At 43.6% G+C, this 21101-nt stretch overlaps 1 protein-coding gene across 29 annotated transcripts in view; it reads right to left on the minus strand.

Annotated features, from left to right (window-relative positions):
• Positions 1–68: 68 nt before the first annotated feature.
• Positions 69–21101, minus strand: part of LOC124301822 (basement membrane-specific heparan sulfate proteoglycan core protein) — a 125245-nt gene continuing 104212 nt past the window's right edge. For 27 of the 29 annotated variants that reach the window (XM_046757276.1, XM_046757277.1, XM_046757273.1 and 24 more), the window contains 33 exons: positions 20941–21078; positions 20577–20825; positions 19605–20499; positions 19169–19290; positions 18896–19076; positions 18419–18629; positions 17937–18077; positions 17507–17806; positions 17168–17370; positions 16860–17085; positions 16345–16718; positions 15848–16130; positions 15303–15738; positions 13687–13823; positions 13399–13579; positions 12760–13032; positions 12123–12668; positions 11564–11975; positions 10881–11052; positions 10472–10745; positions 10090–10353; positions 9685–9948; positions 8443–8601; positions 7494–7766; positions 7041–7192; positions 6640–6947; positions 6059–6531; positions 5788–5953; positions 2856–3249; positions 2405–2792; positions 2114–2315; positions 1114–1464; positions 69–477 (listed from right to left, as the gene is read on the minus strand). In XM_046757276.1, the coding sequence (XP_046613232.1) occupies positions 441–477; positions 1114–1464; positions 2114–2315; positions 2405–2792; positions 2856–3249; positions 5788–5953; positions 6059–6531; positions 6640–6947; positions 7041–7192; positions 7494–7766; positions 8443–8601; positions 9685–9948; positions 10090–10353; positions 10472–10745; positions 10881–11052; positions 11564–11975; positions 12123–12668; positions 12760–13032; positions 13399–13579; positions 13687–13823; positions 15303–15738; positions 15848–16130; positions 16345–16718; positions 16860–17085; positions 17168–17370; positions 17507–17806; positions 17937–18077; positions 18419–18629; positions 18896–19076; positions 19169–19290; positions 19605–20499; positions 20577–20825; positions 20941–21078 (9185 nt within the window). In that variant the 3' untranslated portion in view covers positions 69–440. Of the gene's footprint in view, positions 478–1113; positions 1465–2113; positions 2316–2404; positions 2793–2855; positions 3250–5060; positions 5290–5787; positions 5954–6058; positions 6532–6639; positions 6948–7040; positions 7193–7493; positions 7767–8442; positions 8602–9684; positions 9949–10089; positions 10354–10471; positions 10746–10880; positions 11053–11563; positions 11976–12122; positions 12669–12759; positions 13033–13398; positions 13580–13686; positions 13824–15302; positions 15739–15847; positions 16131–16344; positions 16719–16859; positions 17086–17167; positions 17371–17506; positions 17807–17936; positions 18078–18418; positions 18630–18895; positions 19077–19168; positions 19291–19604; positions 20500–20576; positions 20826–20940; positions 21079–21101 lie in introns of those variants that run through there. The other 2 variants (XM_046757279.1, XM_046757296.1) reach the window with 2 other exon arrangements.

A 21101-nucleotide genomic window follows, 5' to 3' on the forward strand; every position in this document is an offset into this window, starting at 1 on the left:
ACTATCCTTGGTAAAGCTGGTGTATAATGTACAGCGGAAATGCGTCAAGTTGGACGAAAATGACAATGTAATCGGTAACCAAATAGTACTATTATGTCTTAAATAAGGTGGTACAAAAAGACTATAATAATACAAAATTACAATGCTACATATGGTATTACATTAGTATAACTATATACATGTCGTACATGTAAGTATCGTGTATGTATGTATAAAGCCTTCGTTCCTATTTGTTCCTTAATACTAATTAATCTTCGCTCATCGAGAGCAAGAGAATCCGAATCAGTTCCTTCCCTCCACCACGTAGAAGATGAGTACCATCAATGTTCTTTTTTTCGCTTCTCATCCGGTTTCCCGATCGTCACCTTGGGACTCAAAGTTCGGATCCTTCGGCTCTCAATCGCGGAGACTTACTTTCATTCATCTTTGGACGCGAACTTTTAGATATCACCTCTTTTCGGAACGCTGTCGGGATCGCTGAAAAATGAGTAATTCGAAAAACGATGAAACGACGGGACGATCACGCAACGACAATATACCCCATAATAATTGTACGTAGAATACTCCGGGAATTACCTCAGTCTAATCTTGCAGCTCCAGCCACGAGTGAAGCATTAAATCGTGTGGAAATTTAATTAATTATTGACAATATTAGGATTACGGTCCAAGTTACACATTCTTAGTTGTAGGAATTTTTTAAAAATGTGCAACTTGTACGGGTGATAAAAATTATAATTAATGGCTCTCAGATTCGATTTGGTAAAATTTTTTAACGTCAACTGGAGTAACAAGCGCGTTTCGAAACATCGTAACGACAATTCTGCGCAACAATCTCACGTCCATTGCAAACAGAACCAAGTTTTGGGCAAATATGAGTAAATTGAGGTTTCGAGATCGGACGGAAGCCACGTTAAGGCTCGGCTTTGGGTGGATGATATTTACGGGCGGCGGTGGTACAAAGGCATCGAATATGTCCGCGTCGGCGTCCGTGAACACCAGGGAGGACGGAATCCACCTTGTTCTAAGCAGCGTGTAAAAGATCGAGGAACGATATGAGCGTCGGCGAAAACGGAGCCGTTTTTCTCACCGGCGAACGGCCGAAAATTGGCTCACCTGGTACACGGGTAAACGTTCCTTCCTCTGATCGCCACGTCGCCGATGTATATCGCCCCCGAGTCCTGGACCTCGAGGGTGTAGATGCACCCGGAAAACCCGTCCTGGTACCGGCCGTAACTCATCGCGTAGTCCGGCAGACCGCCGAGGTAAACGCTGCCTCTGGCGTTGAGGAGTTGCTGAAGACCGTCGCTCCCCCCGCTTTCGGTATGCTCACCGTTCAACTCGATGCTGCCCTCGCTTCCCTGACGCTTCAGGACGATCCTGTGACGTTCCCCGTCGTCCACCCGCTGGGCCGTCACCCTGATCTTCGCGGGTCCCGATCCAAGGTCGTACTGATACTCGACGTACCTGAAATCGAAGGGCATTTATTTCAGCACTGTTCAGCGACGACTTTCGTCCGGGTTAGGTTGACATATCCATGGCTGGGTAGCGAAAAGGTGTAACCCGCAGTTTTCGGAAATCAATCGAATTTATCCTATAGATTGAAAAGCGGTGAGATACACCCTTTTGATTCTTGGCACTCGACGTATATCCGATCGGCTTTTGACGAAATTTCGAAAGGTACGTATAACACTGATCATACGTTTCACGTTGTAGATATTCTGGTTACTTTTACGTCATTCGAGAAGATACAGAGATTTTACGGATATTCACAGAGTGGTAAACTTTTTTAAATAAATTTGTTGGAATTCATTCTGCGACAAATCTGATAATTTCGAAGCATTGAGACTGTGATCACTGCAAGAGTCGGACTGCTTTTCGGCAACGCAGTTTTTATTCAACCAGAAAATTCCCCTTGAATGTTGATTTTTCTATTGGAACGTTCGAAACATTTAGCACGCCCGATTTCGTAAAATATCAACCAAATCTCTGAAAAAGTTCGAACGAGGTGACTGCATTTCCGAGTCTGTAACTCGGATTTGCAGCAATTTTCGACGCGGTTCTGAAAAAGAGTATCGGCAATGTTTGTCCGATAGGAAGCGTTTCCGGAAATTACCCGTCGACGACAGCAAGCGATATGTAATCATCGGGCCTGAGATCCGCCGGCGTCTGTCCGTGCCACATGATCAGGCCGGTGCTTTTGTTCGTGGAGATTTCGAATCCCAGGACTTCCTTCTCTTCTTCGTGGGTCATCACCGACCTCTCGAGTTCGAGCCAGCCATCGCCGCGGAAAGCCACGTCCGATGCTATTTCAACGGCTGAAAAAACGACGGTGTTTAGCGGCGGAAGCAGTACTGCTGGTATCGGTGACCCGAACAAAGAAATAAATCTGAAACAATGTACTCACGAATTTCGCATTGGAGTCCGTTGAAACCGAGCCGGCAGTCGCATTTGTAACCCCCGTGAAGATCGGTGCACGTTCCCGCGTTTTTGCAGGGGTTCAGCAATTCGCACTGCTTCAAAACGTTCTCGCAGTTTCTGCCAACGTATCCGTATTCGCAAACGCAGGAATAGTCGAGGGTCTCCGTCTGTTGGCAGTCTCCGTGAACGCACGGATTCGAGACGCAGGGATCGAACTGCGTCGTTGACGGCGAGGTTGGCGGCCTTGTGGGAGTCGGTGTTGTTTCGTACGGCGGGAAATCGGTATGATTTGAATATTTTCCCATGCAATCTCGGATGTTGGACGATTCGACGACTGACTTGAGAATGTCGATGTTCTGCCCCGCGATGTCGAACTGTTATTGAAGCATTTCACGTTATTCGATGGTCCGCGAGTTCGATGACGATTCTTAACGTACCTTGCTTATGCAGCCTCGGAAGTTCTTGTCGATTCCCACGTTCCTGTTTACCGCAACCCTGCGGCTATTCACTCCTCCGATGTACAAGAGAGTGTCGAGGTTCATGGTTTTCGAAGAACCTGGCGACCTTCCCTCGACTTGGGCCTCTCCGTTGACCGACAGTTTCCCTTCTTTGAAGTCTCTGCTCGCCCTTACGTGGAGCCAAATTCCTGGCTGCACAACGTGGTTCGATCTTACCACCGCCATTCCGGAGCCCAAGTCGAATCGCAACTCTACGTGTCTGTCCTTTATTACGAGGGCTACAAAGTCGCCCAAACCTTCGTTGTTCTGAGCACAGTACATCAGAATTCCGTCGCCCGAGTCCGATGGTTTAAATGTCATAGCTAGTTTAATCCTGAGATATGCGGGGTATAAATGTCAATTAGTAAAACAGTGATTGTCTTATACGGTGAATTTTGTGAAATGGTTCGATAAAAAGTGTGTGTGAAATATTCAGGATTTTTGCAACTGGTTTTCATTCCTTTTTTCATTTCAAACCGAAATTCCATCTTGATTTATTGATACCATATCACATACTCACGTTAGGCTTGACAAAACGATATGAATATTTGAGGCATACCTTTGAATACTACATTCAATAGATTTAAACGAACACGCAATAACAATGAAAAATCTCATCTAAGTTCTAAAAAAGTTAATCAAATGATAGTGAAGCAAAACTAAAAAATGGTCAACCGTAAAGATACGTAAGCAGGCAGCAAGCTGTTTAAAGTATACAAGCTAAATTATTTGTAATATATACATAATAACTGCCGGCTTCCTCCGTTGATAGCAGTTTTCTTACTACGAATTTGGAACTGTTTTCGTCTTACACATGATTCGTATCTATCTAGAATATAATAGAATCAAGAATTCACCAAATTGTGAAGAACCGAACGGGAGCATTATTAGTCTCGTAAGCAAAGAGATACTGTTACATCAAGTAACTCACGTTTGTGTACAACTGTGATTGCGAAGATGGACGAAAGTGTAATTCAAAGCAGTATAACATTACAGCTTTCAGCCATAATTCATGCTTGGCATGATTCGAACGAAGTACAGTCTCTTCTCATTATGCGTATGCCCGAAGGTTGGTTTCTCGTAAGTTTTATACAGTACATGTAATTTTACGCTGGCAGAGATATTCGCCAATCAACGAGCGTGAGGGTTTCAGAATTTGGCGATAGTTTCATCGGGAGATTTCGTTACAAGGCCGATTTCAGCTTCTCCTACAGCTTTGAAAACGGACACTTACCGAGAAGCTACCGCACGCGGAATATTCAGAACCAGAAGCAACGAACTAGGATTTTTATTAGACGAAATTTATTCTGAGCAACTGATATATGGAATGAGCGAAATTCGAAAAAAAAGACAAAAAAAAACGAAAAAATTAATAAAACAAAATCAAAATACGTTCACTTGTCACATCAATTTTTATTTTGCTCGTAGATTATTTCTGTGTATGTATATATGCATGTATTGTCAAGTAGGCTTGGCCTAGTGAGTATATATATGTAGATATATTCGAATTCATTTCAATGCGCCAACAAGTATATATATTTATATATATTTTATACATGTAGATTCTTATAGATATAAGTACAAACATATTATTCAAATTCAATTTGTTTCAATTTATTTTGTAAATGTAAGCTAGTTTTCATTTAACATTTAAATGTTCATATAATGCTACCGCGCCATATTATTACAGTTTTTCAATCGCTAAGCCTCGTACGATGTAGTTAAATGCAACTGGTGTGGCAGTGGTTTGATCATGTCTAACTTAAAAAAAAAAATAAAAAAAAAAAACAATAATAATAATAAGTATAACAGAAGTAAGTGGCTTACAGCGACGCGTTAAATGCATTAATTAAAAAGCTGTACAAAACGTTAATTAATAATTAGTAAACTGACCGAAGTTTTTTTATTACATTTATTCAGCACCGTATGATAGTTTTTTGTTGTGAGAAATTATTTTCGCGACACGAATGTGAATCTTTCGAGTACAGAAAACGTGAATTGAGTTGGAAGATAAGAAGGTACTCATGGTATCTCGAAATACAGACATTTGGCGTGTATAAAATTGCGAAACGGGATTTCGTGCATTCATGATACGGGGGCGAGATCCATGTGGTTTTTGGATGAACAATCGTACTCTTATCGGTGAACTTGCGTACATCGTGTTAAAGTGTGTTGTCAGGTAATTTATTATTGTAACCAAATATTTTCTGTACTGCTAGTTACGTATGCGTCGGATTGGTGTCAATTTCACAATTTAGTGTGTCGCTTTAGTTGGTTGTGGTGTTGATTAGCACGTGGTCTGGCTCTGATTTTTTTGAATGAGCGCGGTCGCAACTTGGACCCATGTTTTTTAGGCGTGAATCGTTTACCATGCCTGAAAATAATTTTGCCCAGTTAGGTTCATTTCACGTTATCATTTGGAAGAATTTCCAAAGCGAAGACATCGGATGATATTATGACTGTTTAACAATCTTAGCTGAATATTGTTGTTAGATTGGACGCAATTTTTTCATCCGTTCAATATTGTTTATCGAAAGTCGTGGAGATCGTGCCGTCATCTTTGAATTCGGAATGATAAAACAATTTGCAACATCATTAATCAAGTACGTATGGTGGGTGGATTTTAATTTATGTTAAAGATTTGTAAAAACATAAAAGTAATGAAATCATTCCACTAAAAAATCCTGGCACGCCCTGGTGAAGAAAAAGCGAATAGCAAACTATGAAAATAGAAATCAATGGCGGATCGCGCTCTAAGCTGCATAATAAAATGGAAAAATATTGTGAATTACAAAACTACTTTCAATCCAAATCTAGGGGATTTCCACACTGTTTTCAACTCAGTTATCAACGTGCAAAAATGTATACTTACTTGCGTAATGCCTTGGGCGTTCGGTACGCTAAGTATGCATTGCTATCCAAGAACGCTGGCTCGTCAACGCTCATGTCTAATTCGCATTTGTGACCACCCCTGCCAATTGGACAGTCACAAGTGAAACCGTCGCCTATATCGTTGCATGTACCTTCACCGCAGGCCCCTGGGAGTAAGAGAATCACACAGCATGATGGAATTTGTCGGTATCAAAATTTGACACTGACTCATACAGAGCAAACGTAGCAATATGGATTCGTGTTTTGCTTACCTGGATAACATGCCTGTCCAACAATGTCGCAGAGGTTTCCGCTGTATCCTGCAGGGCAGAGGCACCTGTATCCTTCTTCGGTAGCGGCTTCCTGACAAACTCCTCTATTGCTGCACGAATTTTCGACACAAGTTTCGCAGGTAGTAGTGCCGACCCTTTCCAACTGGTCGGTGTTCAAATTGATTTCCTTTGATCCGATGACCAGCCTACTGATGCAACCCACAAAGCCGTCGGATACCGTTGCTTCCGAGTCAACCCTTTGGTAGTCGGGAACACCTCCTACGTACAGCGGCTCCATCAAATCCAACGTTTGCAACCTGCCTGGGGCGGTACCTGAGTAGGGGCTTTGAGGATCGCCAACTATCGTCATTCTTCCCTCTTTCCGGCTACGATAGAGCTTGATTGTGTGCCATTTTCCTAAAGTGACAGGATTCCGTGCTCGGATAACGGCTGGACGAGATCCAAGGTTGAACCTATGCAACGCGAACAATCGCACGAAGACGGTCAACGGGTTGTGAATCCTGGGCTTGCTAATCGGATAAAATTCGATCTAAGCTCGATAAAACGTTACGATTGAATACCTGAATTCTGGATATCCTCCGACGAGGGAAAGAGCAATGAAGTCTCCACCGCCGTCGCTCTTCTCAGCATTGTAGAGAATAATACCGTCGTACATTTCAGGCTTGAACGATACTTCGATATCGAATTTAAGCATAGCATCTTGCAGGGGCCGGAAAGATATGTAACTCTCGGGGGCTTGATTGAAGTACGGCACCACGCCAGTCACAACCAGGATTTGCAGTATTTCCACGCTCGTTTGGCCGTTGCTCGCGGTGCAGATGTACGTGCCCGCATCTTCGGCTTTCACGTTCACCAGTGTAAGGTGATTCTAATGGAAAGTACAGAGTGCTGCGTTAAACCTACCCGTCATAGCAGTATTCGAGTAGTCTCACTAATCATCGGTCAGCTGTTTCATACGTACATTCTGTTTTCTACTTTCGTTCGGCAAAATACCTCCAAGCTTAGCCCACTCGAATGCAACCGGTGGTTCTATGTCACCCTTGCAATCCATCGAGAATCCCGCTCCATACGGCACAGCTGTCGTTTCTACAGCTGGTGAATCGTTGTTCCCACCTGGATTGGTGATGAACTCATGACACGGGTATTCAAGTGAACAGGAAGACAAACTTCGGTAAGATCTTAGCGGACATTTAAGACAGAGCACTTTGACGTTTATTACAGAAGACCGTAATTGTTATCTTCGAGAGCGTGACGAAATCGATTTTACTCACCCAGTGAAAATCGGTAAGCAGAGACACAAAAATATGAGTGATCCTGTTAGTAGGTTTCGTTGACTGGACATGTCTTGTCTCACAAGTGAATTTAAGTTTTGCAAAGTAGAATTGAGGAAAAAAGTTCCGTTGGTCTACACTACCTTGAATTATGAGATTGTAGTCCTGTTCGGCGCTCGTTTCTCGCGTTTCGGCTATACAACGATATACTCCACTGTCACCTCGAACAACATTCGCAAGTCTCAGCACAGGTCCAACCACTCTTGAATTTGGTGGCAGTGATGAATACGTGGGTCGGATCCATCGGAAGCGCACGTCTTGACCACCGGAGCTTTCACACCGTAAATCGACGGTATCTCCGATGTTGACGAGTTCACTAGTAGCTCGTATGCGGAGGGAGATCTGTGGTGCTCGAGCTAGGCATTCACAAGTTCGTTAGTTACGATGCACAGAAAATCGGGCAGAAAATCTGTTTGACCATAAACCGAAGTTGTGCGAGAATCTAGTGATGTAGATTCTCTTTACACTTTGGATGAAATCTCCAGGTTGAAACTGTTCTCGTTACAATTTCGTGTAATTGTGAGTCGAAATTGCACAATTTTCGGAATGGACTAATAGATCTCTGTCCTTAATCGTTACGCATGGGTACATAAAAGTGAACAATGAGACCGGTAATGACATGTGAGGTAACATGCGATTGGACAATAAAAGCAGTACACGGGATGCAGAAAAAGCGAAGCAGAGCATGTTTCAGAATCGAAAATAGAAATTCTGATTAACCTCCGATAAACAGAATGTGTACGTATCACGATTGTATAACGGTACGTCTATTCGAGATTTTAGCGAACTGCTCACGAACTCTACTAGTACAGCGTGCCTGATCACCGAATAGATGCTATCGTGTAAATTTTTTAGTCAATCCTTTGTACAGCTCGTAGAATCATTAGCGGACTTCAGATTGCACAAGTGTGACGAAACGATCACAAACACGAAAGAATAGCTTGCTAAGAGGAGGATGAGTGTCTAATCAAGTTGGAAGAAATGTTAAGATTCGATCACGGACCTCACGGTGAAACATATCTGTGTACAAACCGCGTTGCCATGGTGGATAGTGACGATATTGTCTGTTATTGCAGAATCGCTCGTCGCTCCCGTCCATGCAGTCGATCAAGCCGTCGCAGAGATAGCGCTTGTCAATGCATTCGTTGCTTCTGCATTGGATTTCGGTATCGCTGCACAACGCTCCGTACACTGGCATGCAATCCGCAAGCAAATTAACTACTAAATTATAATACGAAATGTGTAGAGGTTTTTAATCTCGGGAGCCCTTGCGAGAACTACGGTTGCACGATTCTGCAATGCGATCAGCTGAAACGACTTGCATATATGTTAAAGAAATAATAAGCATATTGGTCGTCTTATTACGTTGGTTAATGCATGGAAACTTCTAAAGAATAGCGTGATAAGCATAAGACGGTTTTTTCTACTTATTTGATCGGTTTGGTGATTCTGATTCTACGATTAAAAGAGAAAATGACGATAGATACAAGCACTGAATCGGGTACAGATTATCGATTTCTAAATTATGTACGGGGTTGTTTATCAAATACTGGCCGCGAATGTGACAGACGCAGCCAATTCCACTCACTAAGGGTTCAACGGGCAATACTCGACAAACGACCCTGTAATTCTCTCTCGAATTACTTTGTCACAGTGATAACGTTTAAGGTGACCCGAAGTGAATATTTTTAATATTGGGGAAAGTACGGTTTATTGATCTACCACATCAATTAATCCATTCTATAATAAAGTGTAGAGCTAGAAATGTACTTTCTATGGAACCGTCCAATTTACCCGGTGATTCAACTTCCCTACTTTCTGCTATGAAACACGCTGCATCGTGACGGTTAGAATGAAAAACAAGCTATCGCATCATTTTAGTACGTTATCGTGTATTTAATACCGTCAGTATCGATCATTATTGGGGCAAGAAAATTCATCGGATCGCATTAAGCGTACTTGCTTCTTGAAAATGATGATTCGTACTGATTTGACAACTAGTGTATTTCAGGCAAGCAATTCAAAGTCCTACATAGATAATCTGTGTATTGAGAGTATTAAACTGTCAATCTATTAAAGAAAAATCAGAGTTCTCTAGAAAGATTAAGGTAACAAAGAACTGCAACGGTTCTACTATTAGTGGTTACGATAAAAATCTTAAAGATATGGTCATTGAGGGATATAGTGCGATTTATGTAGTAGGGATGATGAACGGTCTCAACGACGGTGCTTCGATTTAAATTCAAACATCTGGATCTGGGCTCAAATACTCACATTCGACTCGTAAATTGACGTAATTCTCGCTTCTTACTCCATAAGCATCAGTGACCCGACATATATATCTTCCGCTATCTTCCGCCCTAACTTGAGGCATTTCCAGATAATTATCGCGTTTGTACGAGTTGGCCGGGAGATCTGATCCTTCCCTACTCCATTCGACAAGTGATCGACTCTGCAATGGGGGACAATCGAGCCGTACGCTATTGCCAACGAATGCGGAAACGTCTCGCTGGGTACTGGTGACAGGAGGCCCGTACTCTGAAACGGAAGATACGCAAATGTAAACGCGAGGAGAACAAATTTATCTTGGCCCACCAAGGGTGAAGCTTTTATTCTCGTAACGCTTGTGAGTTTTAGTATATCGATATCTGCCGGAGGTGGTGGAATCATGATTTGTACCTGAAGTGACTGAAACTTCGGCGACCGCTTCGGCACTTCCAGCATGATTTGTTGCTGTGCAGACATATTTTCCAGCATCTTCAAAGGTGATACCGTGGAATTGGAGGACTCCGTCGGTCTGACTGACTCGATTAGAAAGACCCTGTTGACTGACTTGCCACCTAACAGTGATGGGCTGATCTCCTATAGCGCTACAATTCACGAATGGGCTGTCACCTGGCCTCACGGTCTGTCGGATCGGCTCCAACAGAATTCTTGGTGGAGCTAAGCAAAACGAACGAAAATTTATACTACCATTGATCAAACCCTAGGATCAATTCGTGTTTGTCAAGATGACTATGATAGATCTGTCTGCATGTACCAGAGGGGTCGGACAACTTACTTATGATTTCTAAATAAGTCTTCGCTTGGAATTCGATACTTCCGGTGGTGCTCGTCCCTTGGCAGACGTATTCTCCAGCCGCTCTACTCGTCACAAGAGGTATAGACAGAGTGCCGTCGCGCACGCTGCTTCCTTCTGGCAAACTTCCGCCATCACTCCTCTTCCAGTCAAGATAAAGCTTCCGGTCACCGTTGAATATCTGACAGCGTATCTCAGCTCGTCCACCAACAGGAATCCTCATTGTCTCGCTGGGAATCTCCACTACAGGGCCACTCTATTCCAGAACAATCAAATCAGTTTGTGCAAAAACATCACCGTACTCCGTGGATTTCATACTTGTACAGTAGAGGTTGGATGCTAGTTTTTCTTTCCAATTGGCGCACGTCTCCAAATAGCGAATGAAACTTACCGGGTTAGGTGACGGTGGGACTATTTCATTATCTTTTACAATAAGCTCGATGCGTTCTTCGGCTATGCCCTCGCCATTTGACGCAGTGCACGTGTAGATACCCTCATCTTCGAAGGAGACTGAGCTTATTTCATGGACAGCGTCGTACGAGCGGGTTCTGCTAATGCCTGAACTATAGAAGTAAGCAGAAAAAGTTACTCTTGGCATTTGTTTGCGTAAGAGAGCAGGAATGTAATTCGATTCTCGACTAATATTGAAATAAGAATACACTGGCAAGTCACTACGCCGAGAGCAGTTGTGTGATAAGGTACTTTCACTCATTAAAAACCTTTAAGCCAGACAATTAGAAAATGAACGTCACAATAATGCTCCTCATTTTGCCGAACATATTAACAAGAAACCCTAGGTAGGTTGACCCTTCGGATTTTGATCTAGTTCATTTATGTAATCTACTTTGGTATTGGTGGGTGGTGTTTGAATAAGATCCGATCGCCATAAGTTGGACTATTCAATTGGCTCCTTTGTAGAAAATATTGAACGCGATTTATTTTTCCTGTTTTCATTGGGTGATAACGGAAGACAATATAACTTCGTTGTCGATCGTAGAATGATTGGAAAAGTCTGTTCTCTTCAAGGATCGAAGGATACACCGTACATTCATATAAAAATATGAATAGACTTACTATCCGGGGCCCTTGTTCCATACGACTGTGGGCGGTGGCTGGCCAGTAGCACTGCAGGTGAACCGCACTCTCTGGCCAACTCCAATTATCAGAGGAGTTCGGTTGGATGGTGTGATTGTGATTACTGGTTGTGAGTTAATTTCGAGGACGGCAATTGTAGAGGTCGATCCGACCGCGTTTGATGCTGTACAAGTGAAGCTTCCGCCGTCATCTAGAGTAACGTTGCTGAATCTCAGCACGCCAGAAGATAGCTGCTCTACGTTCGAGCTGAACGGTCTGCCATCCTCTCGAGCCCAGATGAGCTCTGGTGTTGGGATTCCCTTTTCAGCACGGCATGCGAACATCGCTGACCCGCCGACGAGAACGCGTTGCCTCTTCTCCGGGTACAGGGCTATGACTGGCGCCTCTCGAGCTGCAAAAGCGAGACGATATAATATTCAGGTGTGGAACCGTACGGTTCGACTGCAAGCATTTCGAATTGTACGGCGGTCTGACATTCATTCCGCATCATGTAATGATTTCAGTCACCTCAAACGATTCCGCGTGGTTGCGTACTCACGTTCTATTTCAATCACAGCGCTGCCCTGCGAACTTCCGCCACTGTTGGTAGCTTGGCAGACGTAAATTCCTCGATCCGAAACGTTCGGTTCGAGGATCCTGAGCGTACTTCCGACAATTTGAATATGAGCACCAAGAGGTTCTCCGCGTTTTGTCCATGTAACAGAAGGTGCAGGGTTGCCTGTCACGACACATTTAACTTCAGCTACTGTTCCTTGGAAAACGGTCTGCCTTGCTGGTTCAATTGTGACGGCTGGAGGTCCGGTCGATGATTGGATTGATATTCTCGCGTTGTTGGTAGTCGTTACTCCTTGGAAGCTGGTTGCCGTGCACACGTATATGCCGGAGTCGGAAGGACTAGGATTGTAAATTGTCAAAACTCCCCCTCGTTCGGTAGCAGAAGGTGGCAATGGTAGGTTTCCGGCCCTGGTCCAAGTGATTGTGGCATCAAGCGATGCGGTGCACACAAGTTGGACAGGTTCAGTGGGGCCACCTACCCATTCGATAGGGTCAATAATTGGTCTGTCTGGTGGTGGCTCACGGCGTTCTGTGGTAGGAGAATAGGAAAATATTTACCATCTCAATGAACAAACTTTCACTAGGACTGAAATTTCTCGATGATGATATAATCTATTTACCAGTGATGTAGAGAATCGTTCGTTGTTCGGTGGTACCGGCACTATTTCGCGCGATACACTTGTATTCATCTTCGTCGCTTTTCCTGGCGGAGGGTAGTCTCCAAATACCATTTTCAAAGGTTGCGCTGGGATTCATTTCACCTCGGACACGAATCCACGATACTTCGGGCTGTGGAACACCCGATGAATCACAGTGGAATTCGGCAGGATTCCCTTCTTCGACCGTCAAGTAACTTGGCTTGATTACTATTGTTGGCTTCGAACCTACGTTACCTAAAGAAGAAATTCTTTCATTGCATCAGATGAGACTTTTCCATCAAATTTTTTCTGTCACGCTGAAGTTATTATAACGAATTTCGGAGAAAAGAAAGGTATTAATTCTACGGCCGAGGGTCACGAAACGGTCCTTTTTTCTGCTTTTCGGATGATCCGTAACAATTCTACGAAACCGTCACGTTTACATTGCGACAACTTTTACGAATCGTGTGTTAAAGAAATACCTGTTCTTCGTAGCAGACTCTTCGGAAATGCTGCATGCGAGAGAAAATCGATTTCACTCACTAAACGTGTTATTTCAGTTCAATTTCACATACGAATACACCATTGTGATTGAAGAGCTTGATTACAATGCTGGCTTACCTTCAACAGTCAGAGACACGGTTTCGAAGGCGACATTGATTCCGTCGCTGACTTGGCAAACGTATACACCGCTGTCGGAGATCTTGACATCTCTGATAATAAGAAGACCACGAGCGTCGTCGTAGCTTCGACCAGGCGGCAGTTCCCCATCCTCCTTCTGCCACTGGATGTCGATTGTGTCCTATTTGATTCGGAAAAAAACCTCAGGGCGAATCCGTCATTGAAATAATTTCAATTTTCATTTCATGTACGAAAATTCATTCAACAAATTACGTGGCAGGCACTTACGCTGTCCTCTGACCTTCCGGAACAGTAATATCTGACTGTCGTGCCGGCCTCGACGATTTCAAGACCTGTCTGACGGATCGTGACGATGATTCTCGGCGGATTAGGCGGAGGAGGTGTGATCGTGGTGGAGTCTGGGACTGTAATGTTATTGCAAACTTTTTTACCCTGTCCGTCGCTTCAGTTGGGTATTTTTCATCCATGTAGGTACTCATCAAAGTGTTTGTACAATTTTATAATCAAGCACATGTTTTCATATATGCTGTGACTCAAGTGGAATGAATATGATCCAAAAAAGCCGAAAGATTTCGGTTTGTGTACAAGAATTAATGGGAATTAAATTTACGCTGCTTTGCTGTTGTCTTTTTTAAATATTCATACTATTACCAAGAGGACAATGTAAGTTGTATGCAGTAATATATTCTTTTCGTAGTACACTTATTCACGCCAAACAAAAATTAATGTAACCACGATCTTATTGCATATAATATTTAGATCGGAGGTAACACGCCAATTGTAAAGCAAAAAAGTTCGTTTTGACAATAAAGTGAGCTGTGCATTACTTTGCGAAGACAACACAGTACATATTGAACACCGCCCCAATATTAAAGCCGCCGTATTAAAATTATAGTCTGCATAATATGACAATTGAGACGCTACAGTGACAACGAATATTCATTATATGTCATGGTATGGACAGTATGCGTACACAGATACTACACAGTTGTAAAAATGTGAAAGGACCCATATTAGATGCCATCAAACCTGATATTGATGCCACTAAGGTAACGAGGAATGTAATTTGTATCCTGTTCTGATCTGTCAGACTAACGAAACCAAGTTTGGATAATTTCGGCCTGTGACTTTGCGATAGTTTTTTCGAACCTTCGGTTTTTTGAATTGATTGCATCCAGTGAATGACGTTTAACGGTACCGGATATATTAAATGACCGTGTAGTATATGATTCCGATTTCACCGAATTTCAACGATACCGCGACACGAGCACTTTGGGTACCAAGATGATGATTAGCATCAAACGGACTTTCGAGTCATGTTTTTGCGCATAACACAATTCATATCTAGGTACGTGGAAGGTGTTTAAGAAGCATGCCGACTTTCATCAGTCACGGATCGTGGATATCTGCCTGACGAATAAGTGCACGATATGAGGATTTGCAAGTCCACGTATGAAGCTGTTTATACAGTGACTAGTCATGATCAATAAACATATGCTCTTGATTCTGTTACAGTGTTTGAGTGTTGATCAAATCGAAATTCGTAATTGTTTTGCAAAAGATATTTTCCGATTCACTTCATTCGAGTTCGGCATCTAGGTCTTGACAGTGAACAAAGACTTGACCTAGGTACGTATTGTGAACTGTGAAATTCTTGTCAAGATATTGTACGAGTGTCCTTATTTGTGAAAGATCCAGTACTACATTGGCGGTAGAATTATTCAGAATTCGCCACACACCAATAGCTCGGGTCCACGGTGTAATGGATCACCGAGGAGCTCATGAATATTTCGTTGCGAAAATGTATTAGAACTGTAATTTCCAAATTCGCGGTACAAAAAGAAATCCATGATCGTGATACAATGAATTCGCAATTTACTTACAGTTGTATTCGCAGTATGGTCCACTGAATTGCGGCGAGCAGTGACATTTGACATTATCGTATCCGTCGAGTTCGCAGCTTTGTTCGTTTCCATTGCACGGGCAAAGATTGCAGGATCCTAGGATACTGCGGGATCTGTCGTACTCGTTCCTATAATATCCATGGGCGCAGGTTTCGCAGGAACTTCCCGTGTATCCCAACGGGCATCGGCAGACTTCGACTTGAGTAGCGCGTCTGTTGGTTGGCACGTGTTGCACAGCCGTGTCAAGACTGACATCGCTGATATAAGTTGCAATCATTTCCTGACTGTGCGTTGCACGGACCAGAATAGCTTCCAAGTTTGCAAGGACGGTCATGAGATCCACACGAGACGCGCTACGCGGACCATCCTTCGTCAGTCGTTTCCATGCTGATTCAACTAATGGCACGCTGTATGTCTGTGAATGAATTTTAATGCAGAAATTCGTGACAACGTTGCAAAATGTCACCCCCCTAGCTTAATTAATACTGCTACGAAAGCTGAAAATACACGATGATGATACACACCAGCGAGTAGTCTGATTGGATTTCTTCAGGATTGACCCAGAAGAGAGTTATGCCATTGCCGATAAGAACAACATCTTGATCTTTATCGATCTGTGCGCCGGCACGGGTAGCGATTCGCTGGGTCAAATTTAAATTTCCACCATAGCTCTTTATCTGGTTACCCGTTATGAAAGATGGCAATGACCAGAAAAGTCTCTGGCTCCGAGTGTCCGGATAACGGTAACCGATCTCATTTGTAGCAGTTTGAATGTCGAATCCTTCCGTTATCACTTGGCTTCGTCCGCTGTATACGGATAAACTAGTTGCATTTTTTTCGAAATATTCAAAATATAGATCAATCAGAACGTTGCAGCCTGTGCCAAGTTCGTTTTGTGCATTTCGAGTGGTGTTTGAGACTTCAAGTTCAATCACGCACCTTCGTTTATAAAATTCTATATTTGATAAAAGAAGAATAAAATCAAGCTTTTCACCATAATGGATTAATAATAAAATCTTACGTGTCTGTGAGAGTAAAGCCATGATTGGAATCGAGAATAAGGGTTGGCTTCTGAATGACATAAAGGGAGCTTTCGTGACACTCCTGGGAAACTCCGCTACAGAAACATTCATTGCAACCATCTGGGTTACCGGCGGATAGTCCGAAGGTTGATGCACGGCAGCGATCACATTCACGACCCACGACGTTAGGTTTACACGGACACTGTTCGATGTAAGAATTGGTCCCGAGAGATCCGGCCGGGTTACACTTTGTTGAGTTTCTGGAGGGTAAGTCTCGTAGCTGACAATCTTCAGGAGTTCCTCGAGTTGGGTCACCTTCGTACCCAAATTCGCAGGATTCGCATTTTTGTCCGGTTGTATGATCGCGACAATACTGGAATAGACGAAAGAAAATTGAATATTTCACCCGCATAAAAAGCAAATAAAAGGTGAGTTACTCCAGCGGTGTTGGAGGTTATGGCAGAATCGAAAAGTCTGATTATTGTAGCGTTCAATTTCAATTATTTCAACAAACCTCGCAGACTCCGGTTTCCGGATGGCACTGGGTTGCATGTCCGTAACATTCGCAGGGCTCGCACAAGCCAAGATACAATCCCTCATCGGCTCTGGTGTACCCGACGTCGCAGTCCTCGCAAGATAAGCCTTTGTATCCGACGGGGCAGCTACACTGTTCAACTTCAACCGCGCGTTCTCTGCCGTTGTTTGTGCCTACCGCGGTATCCAGAGACACCGAAGAGAGTCTGAAAGGTTCCGACGTTAGCAATTCTTCCAATCGTTTGGGACCTTTTTCTGATCGAGGTTATCCTTCTCTCTCATACTTACGCAGCTTCATCGGTATGTGTGGTATACGTTGCCTTAATACGGATTGCCTGTACGTCAGCTAAAGCCATAAGAAGACTCTCTCGATTAATGGTAGTTCCGTCGATTCGCTGCCAATGTTTCTCATGTATCGGTACCGTGAATTTCACGGAATCGTTCGGTTCTACTTGTGCTGCAGAATAGTATCGAAGTTCGATATCGTTTGACTGCAAAAATCATATGGTCGAAAAATCATTACAAATACGTAGTACACCAAGTGAACTAACTTATTATGTCATATGTCAATGAGAATCTCGTGTACACAGTCTCGTGAAAGAAAATGTGAACAGCTGCATTACTTACGCTGATCAGTTCAACATCGGCAGCATTGTTTCTGGATCTTCCACCCCCTGGGGACGGAACATATCTCACTGTGTACACGAGGTTACCGCCGTAGGAGCCGAGCTGGTCACCCAAGAAGTCGCTAGGTAATTGCCAATAGTAAACTTCGTTATTGTCACTGTTGGGAAAAGAGTTGTACACGATTTCTCGGCGTATGGTATTCAGCCGGATGCCATCGACAATCGGCGATGGCTGATTACCATCTCGTGGCGATTCGACTAAAGAGAAATCACGGATGGAGCTGGTAAACTCTGCGCGGATCTGAAACGGATGATTCAATTGTACAGTACCGTTGGCGAAAATTGACATTAGACATGTTTCCGTTATGTGCGGTGTTGTGTTATTGAATCTTTTCCAAAAACATCAGAAAAAAACGACAGCTATGACTTACTTCGCTTCTGTAAAAGTTCGAAGAAGTACATTTTTCAGTGATGCCCATACAGAAGCAACTAGTGCATCCAAATTCGTTTTTGGCGGCCAAGTTGAACGTGTTGGCCTTGCATTTGTTGCAGGTACGACCAGTTGCAGACGACTGAAACAGGTGTAGAATATTATGTGCTGCATGTTAATGTTTGTAGCTAAAATTCTAACAAAAAGTACCAACTAGGACTCCTATTTATTATGATTAGTCAACTGTGACAATGCACTTTGGTATACTCACATTGAACATAAATCAATCCAAGTCCATCAGTAAAGGTGGTATGAACAACAAGACAAGTGAAATCAACAATATTGCATCAAAATTGTGAACTCTGGCCATGAAATGAATTTGAATCATGCAATGGTTAAATGAACGCAATGAATTCCCCAAATTGTAAATGCAAAGGTGAGCAAAATGTAGATCAAAGATGAGATGACTAATCAGTTATATACCTTGCAGTCACATTGTCCGGTTACAGGGTTCACATACGGGCTGATGCTGCCATTAGGGTCACATTCACTGACTTTCACGCATTTGTCACCAGCGGCGGAGGGGTTGCCCTGATATCCAGGAGCACACTGTTCGCATCTACGTCCAAGGTATCCTTGGGCACAATCACAGGTCGGTTGTCCGTCCGAGTCGAGGTGACAGGTTCGAGCGAATCTATGTTCATTTAAGAATCAGTTCGTTATAAAAATCATACAAGCACCATGAGGCAACTATCATTATTTCGGTTTTTTTTTCACACTAATACGTAATTGGAATCCAAGTTGGCAATATCGGTGAGTCTCAAGATCGCATGGCTGAAATAACTCGCAGAATTTCAAACACTCACAATGTGATATCCCTTCAAGATTAAAAGAAACGAACCACGTTACTGACTCGAACCGTTGTGTGAATTTTATTCTAGATTTTCATCTTGAACTTACTGATTAGATGCCGAAGTTAGCGGGCAGGGGCAAGTCTGGCATGGGATGTTTCTTGATGGGTCGCCGTAGGTGCCAGGTGGACAGATCGATAGCCTTTCTTCGTAGCACTGCCCTAGCCATGGGCCACTATTTCGTCTCGCAAAGCCAGATGCACAATTTTCACAGGAGAGACCCGTGTAGCCTGAGCGTACAAGTACAGATGAATGACCGAGACGAGCGGGAGGATTAAATTATCATCAACTGAGTACATTCGTATATCTGACATTAACTTACCAGCTGGACAACGACATTCTTCAACAAATGATGCAGCGTCCAGGTCTATGTTACCCACGTCAGCTGTGTCCATTATCACGTTTATGATGGAAGTATCTATCGGTCCATCGTCATATTTGATCCTGGCGAAAGAAAGGCGAAGCTTTAAACTTACTAATTATACGAGGATTACAACCACATTGACCACAGCAGGCAGACATTAGTAAAATTAACGTTGATTTATGTGAAAAATATTAGATATCTCTTGTTGGTAATCATTATTCAAACAACAGAGTTGAACGAATTTTTGAGCTCCAATCATATTTGAAACTATAGTATGCGTTGAAATTACTACTTATGATTGTTCAAAGTATTACTCATTCACGAGTATTCTATCGAATCAGTCTCGCAGTTATTAGACAGTCCGTGATAACTTTTACTGAAAGTAATTACTTACTTAATTAAGATGTTATCAACATTTGCAAGTGTCATCATGATCTCCTCTCTTGATGCCAATCTCAACTCATCGTTTTCTCTCAGTTGCCAGTCTCCGTAGAAGAATCGCACCGCTTCGTCAGTCTCGTAGACTCGATCCACACCCTTGTCCTCGTGTAATAGAACGTAATTGTTACCACTGAGTATGACCGAAGGCAAGCCATTGGGTCTTTTTCCTCGGCCAGCATGTCGGACGGTGTACCTCAGGTATCCACCGTAGGACTTCAGTTGACTGCCATGGTAGCTTTCCGGCATTGCAAAGTAGGGTATATCGACATAATCATTACTTTCAGGGTACGGGTCAGTGACATGAACACCGTTTTGATCGACTGGAAGAACCTCCGGCACTCTACCGGTTATTCGACCTTGGATCCTTATGCCTCTGGTAGCGTCCACAGCGACAAGGTTGTACTGGTCGAAGGGCGATTGCAGCACATAGGTGAAGAGGTCGGCGCTCGAACATGTGGTAGCGACTCCAAAGCAGAAGCAGGAGATGCATTCTTCAGGGGAGCGAGCGAGGGAGTTGAACTGTCCCGCAGGGCAAACGCCGTCCGGATTCTTAACGACAAGAATGGTATCGGGGACTGCGAACGTCCATCCTGGTTCGTTTGGTCCCCTCAGACCGTTCATCGCTTCGCACGAGTAAGCGCCTTGGTCTTCGATCGCAATGTTAGGGCACGTCAGAGTCCCGACACCGTTTACAGAGGTAGTCTTGCACTTGTCCGGTATGTGTCCCCAGTTCAATCGCCAGTTGATTTCTGGCACCGGAATACCGACGGCAGTACAAGTTATCGTAAAGGTTTCGCCTACGTTTAGTTCGACCATCATCGGTGGAGGACTTTGGATGGTTACCTTAGCTGGGAATTGGTAATCATCGTACGTTAATGACGGGAATAGGTAACCAAATAATACGGTGAAACATGAGATTACTCACAGCATCCTAGCTCGTCACTTCCGTCCATACAATCTGTCTCCATGTCGCAGTGGAAGGTCTTCGGAATGCACTGATCGACACGTGTGCATTTGAACTCGCTGTACTTGCAGGGCGAGCCTGGGGGTGAAGGCGTGCAATTTTCTTCATCACTGCCATCAGTGCAGTCTCTGTCACCGTCGCATCTCCATAATTTGCTCACACATTCCTTGCTCGCACACCTAAACTCGTTGGGCTCGCACCCAAGCGGACCTGTACAATAAATTGCAGGGTGAAGCGCACGGTATTTCCTACTTGTGGAGTCTTGAACAACATTACCGCCAACTTGACGGCGATCCTATTAGGTGCTTCTTAGGAAATGACTTACTGCATCTCAATTCATCGCTGCCGTCCGTACAGTCCATCCTGTTGTCACACACCGACGATTTCGGAATGCAATCGCCGTTGCTGCAGGTAGCTTCGTCGTATTTACAAGCCTCTTTCGGTCTTGAAGAATTTAATTCGTCTGTGAAGCCCCCAGAACAATTC

This window comes from Neodiprion virginianus, chromosome 4 (assembly GCF_021901495.1).
Source record: "Neodiprion virginianus isolate iyNeoVirg1 chromosome 4, iyNeoVirg1.1, whole genome shotgun sequence".
Lineage (NCBI taxonomy): Eukaryota > Metazoa > Arthropoda > Insecta > Hymenoptera > Diprionidae > Neodiprion > Neodiprion virginianus.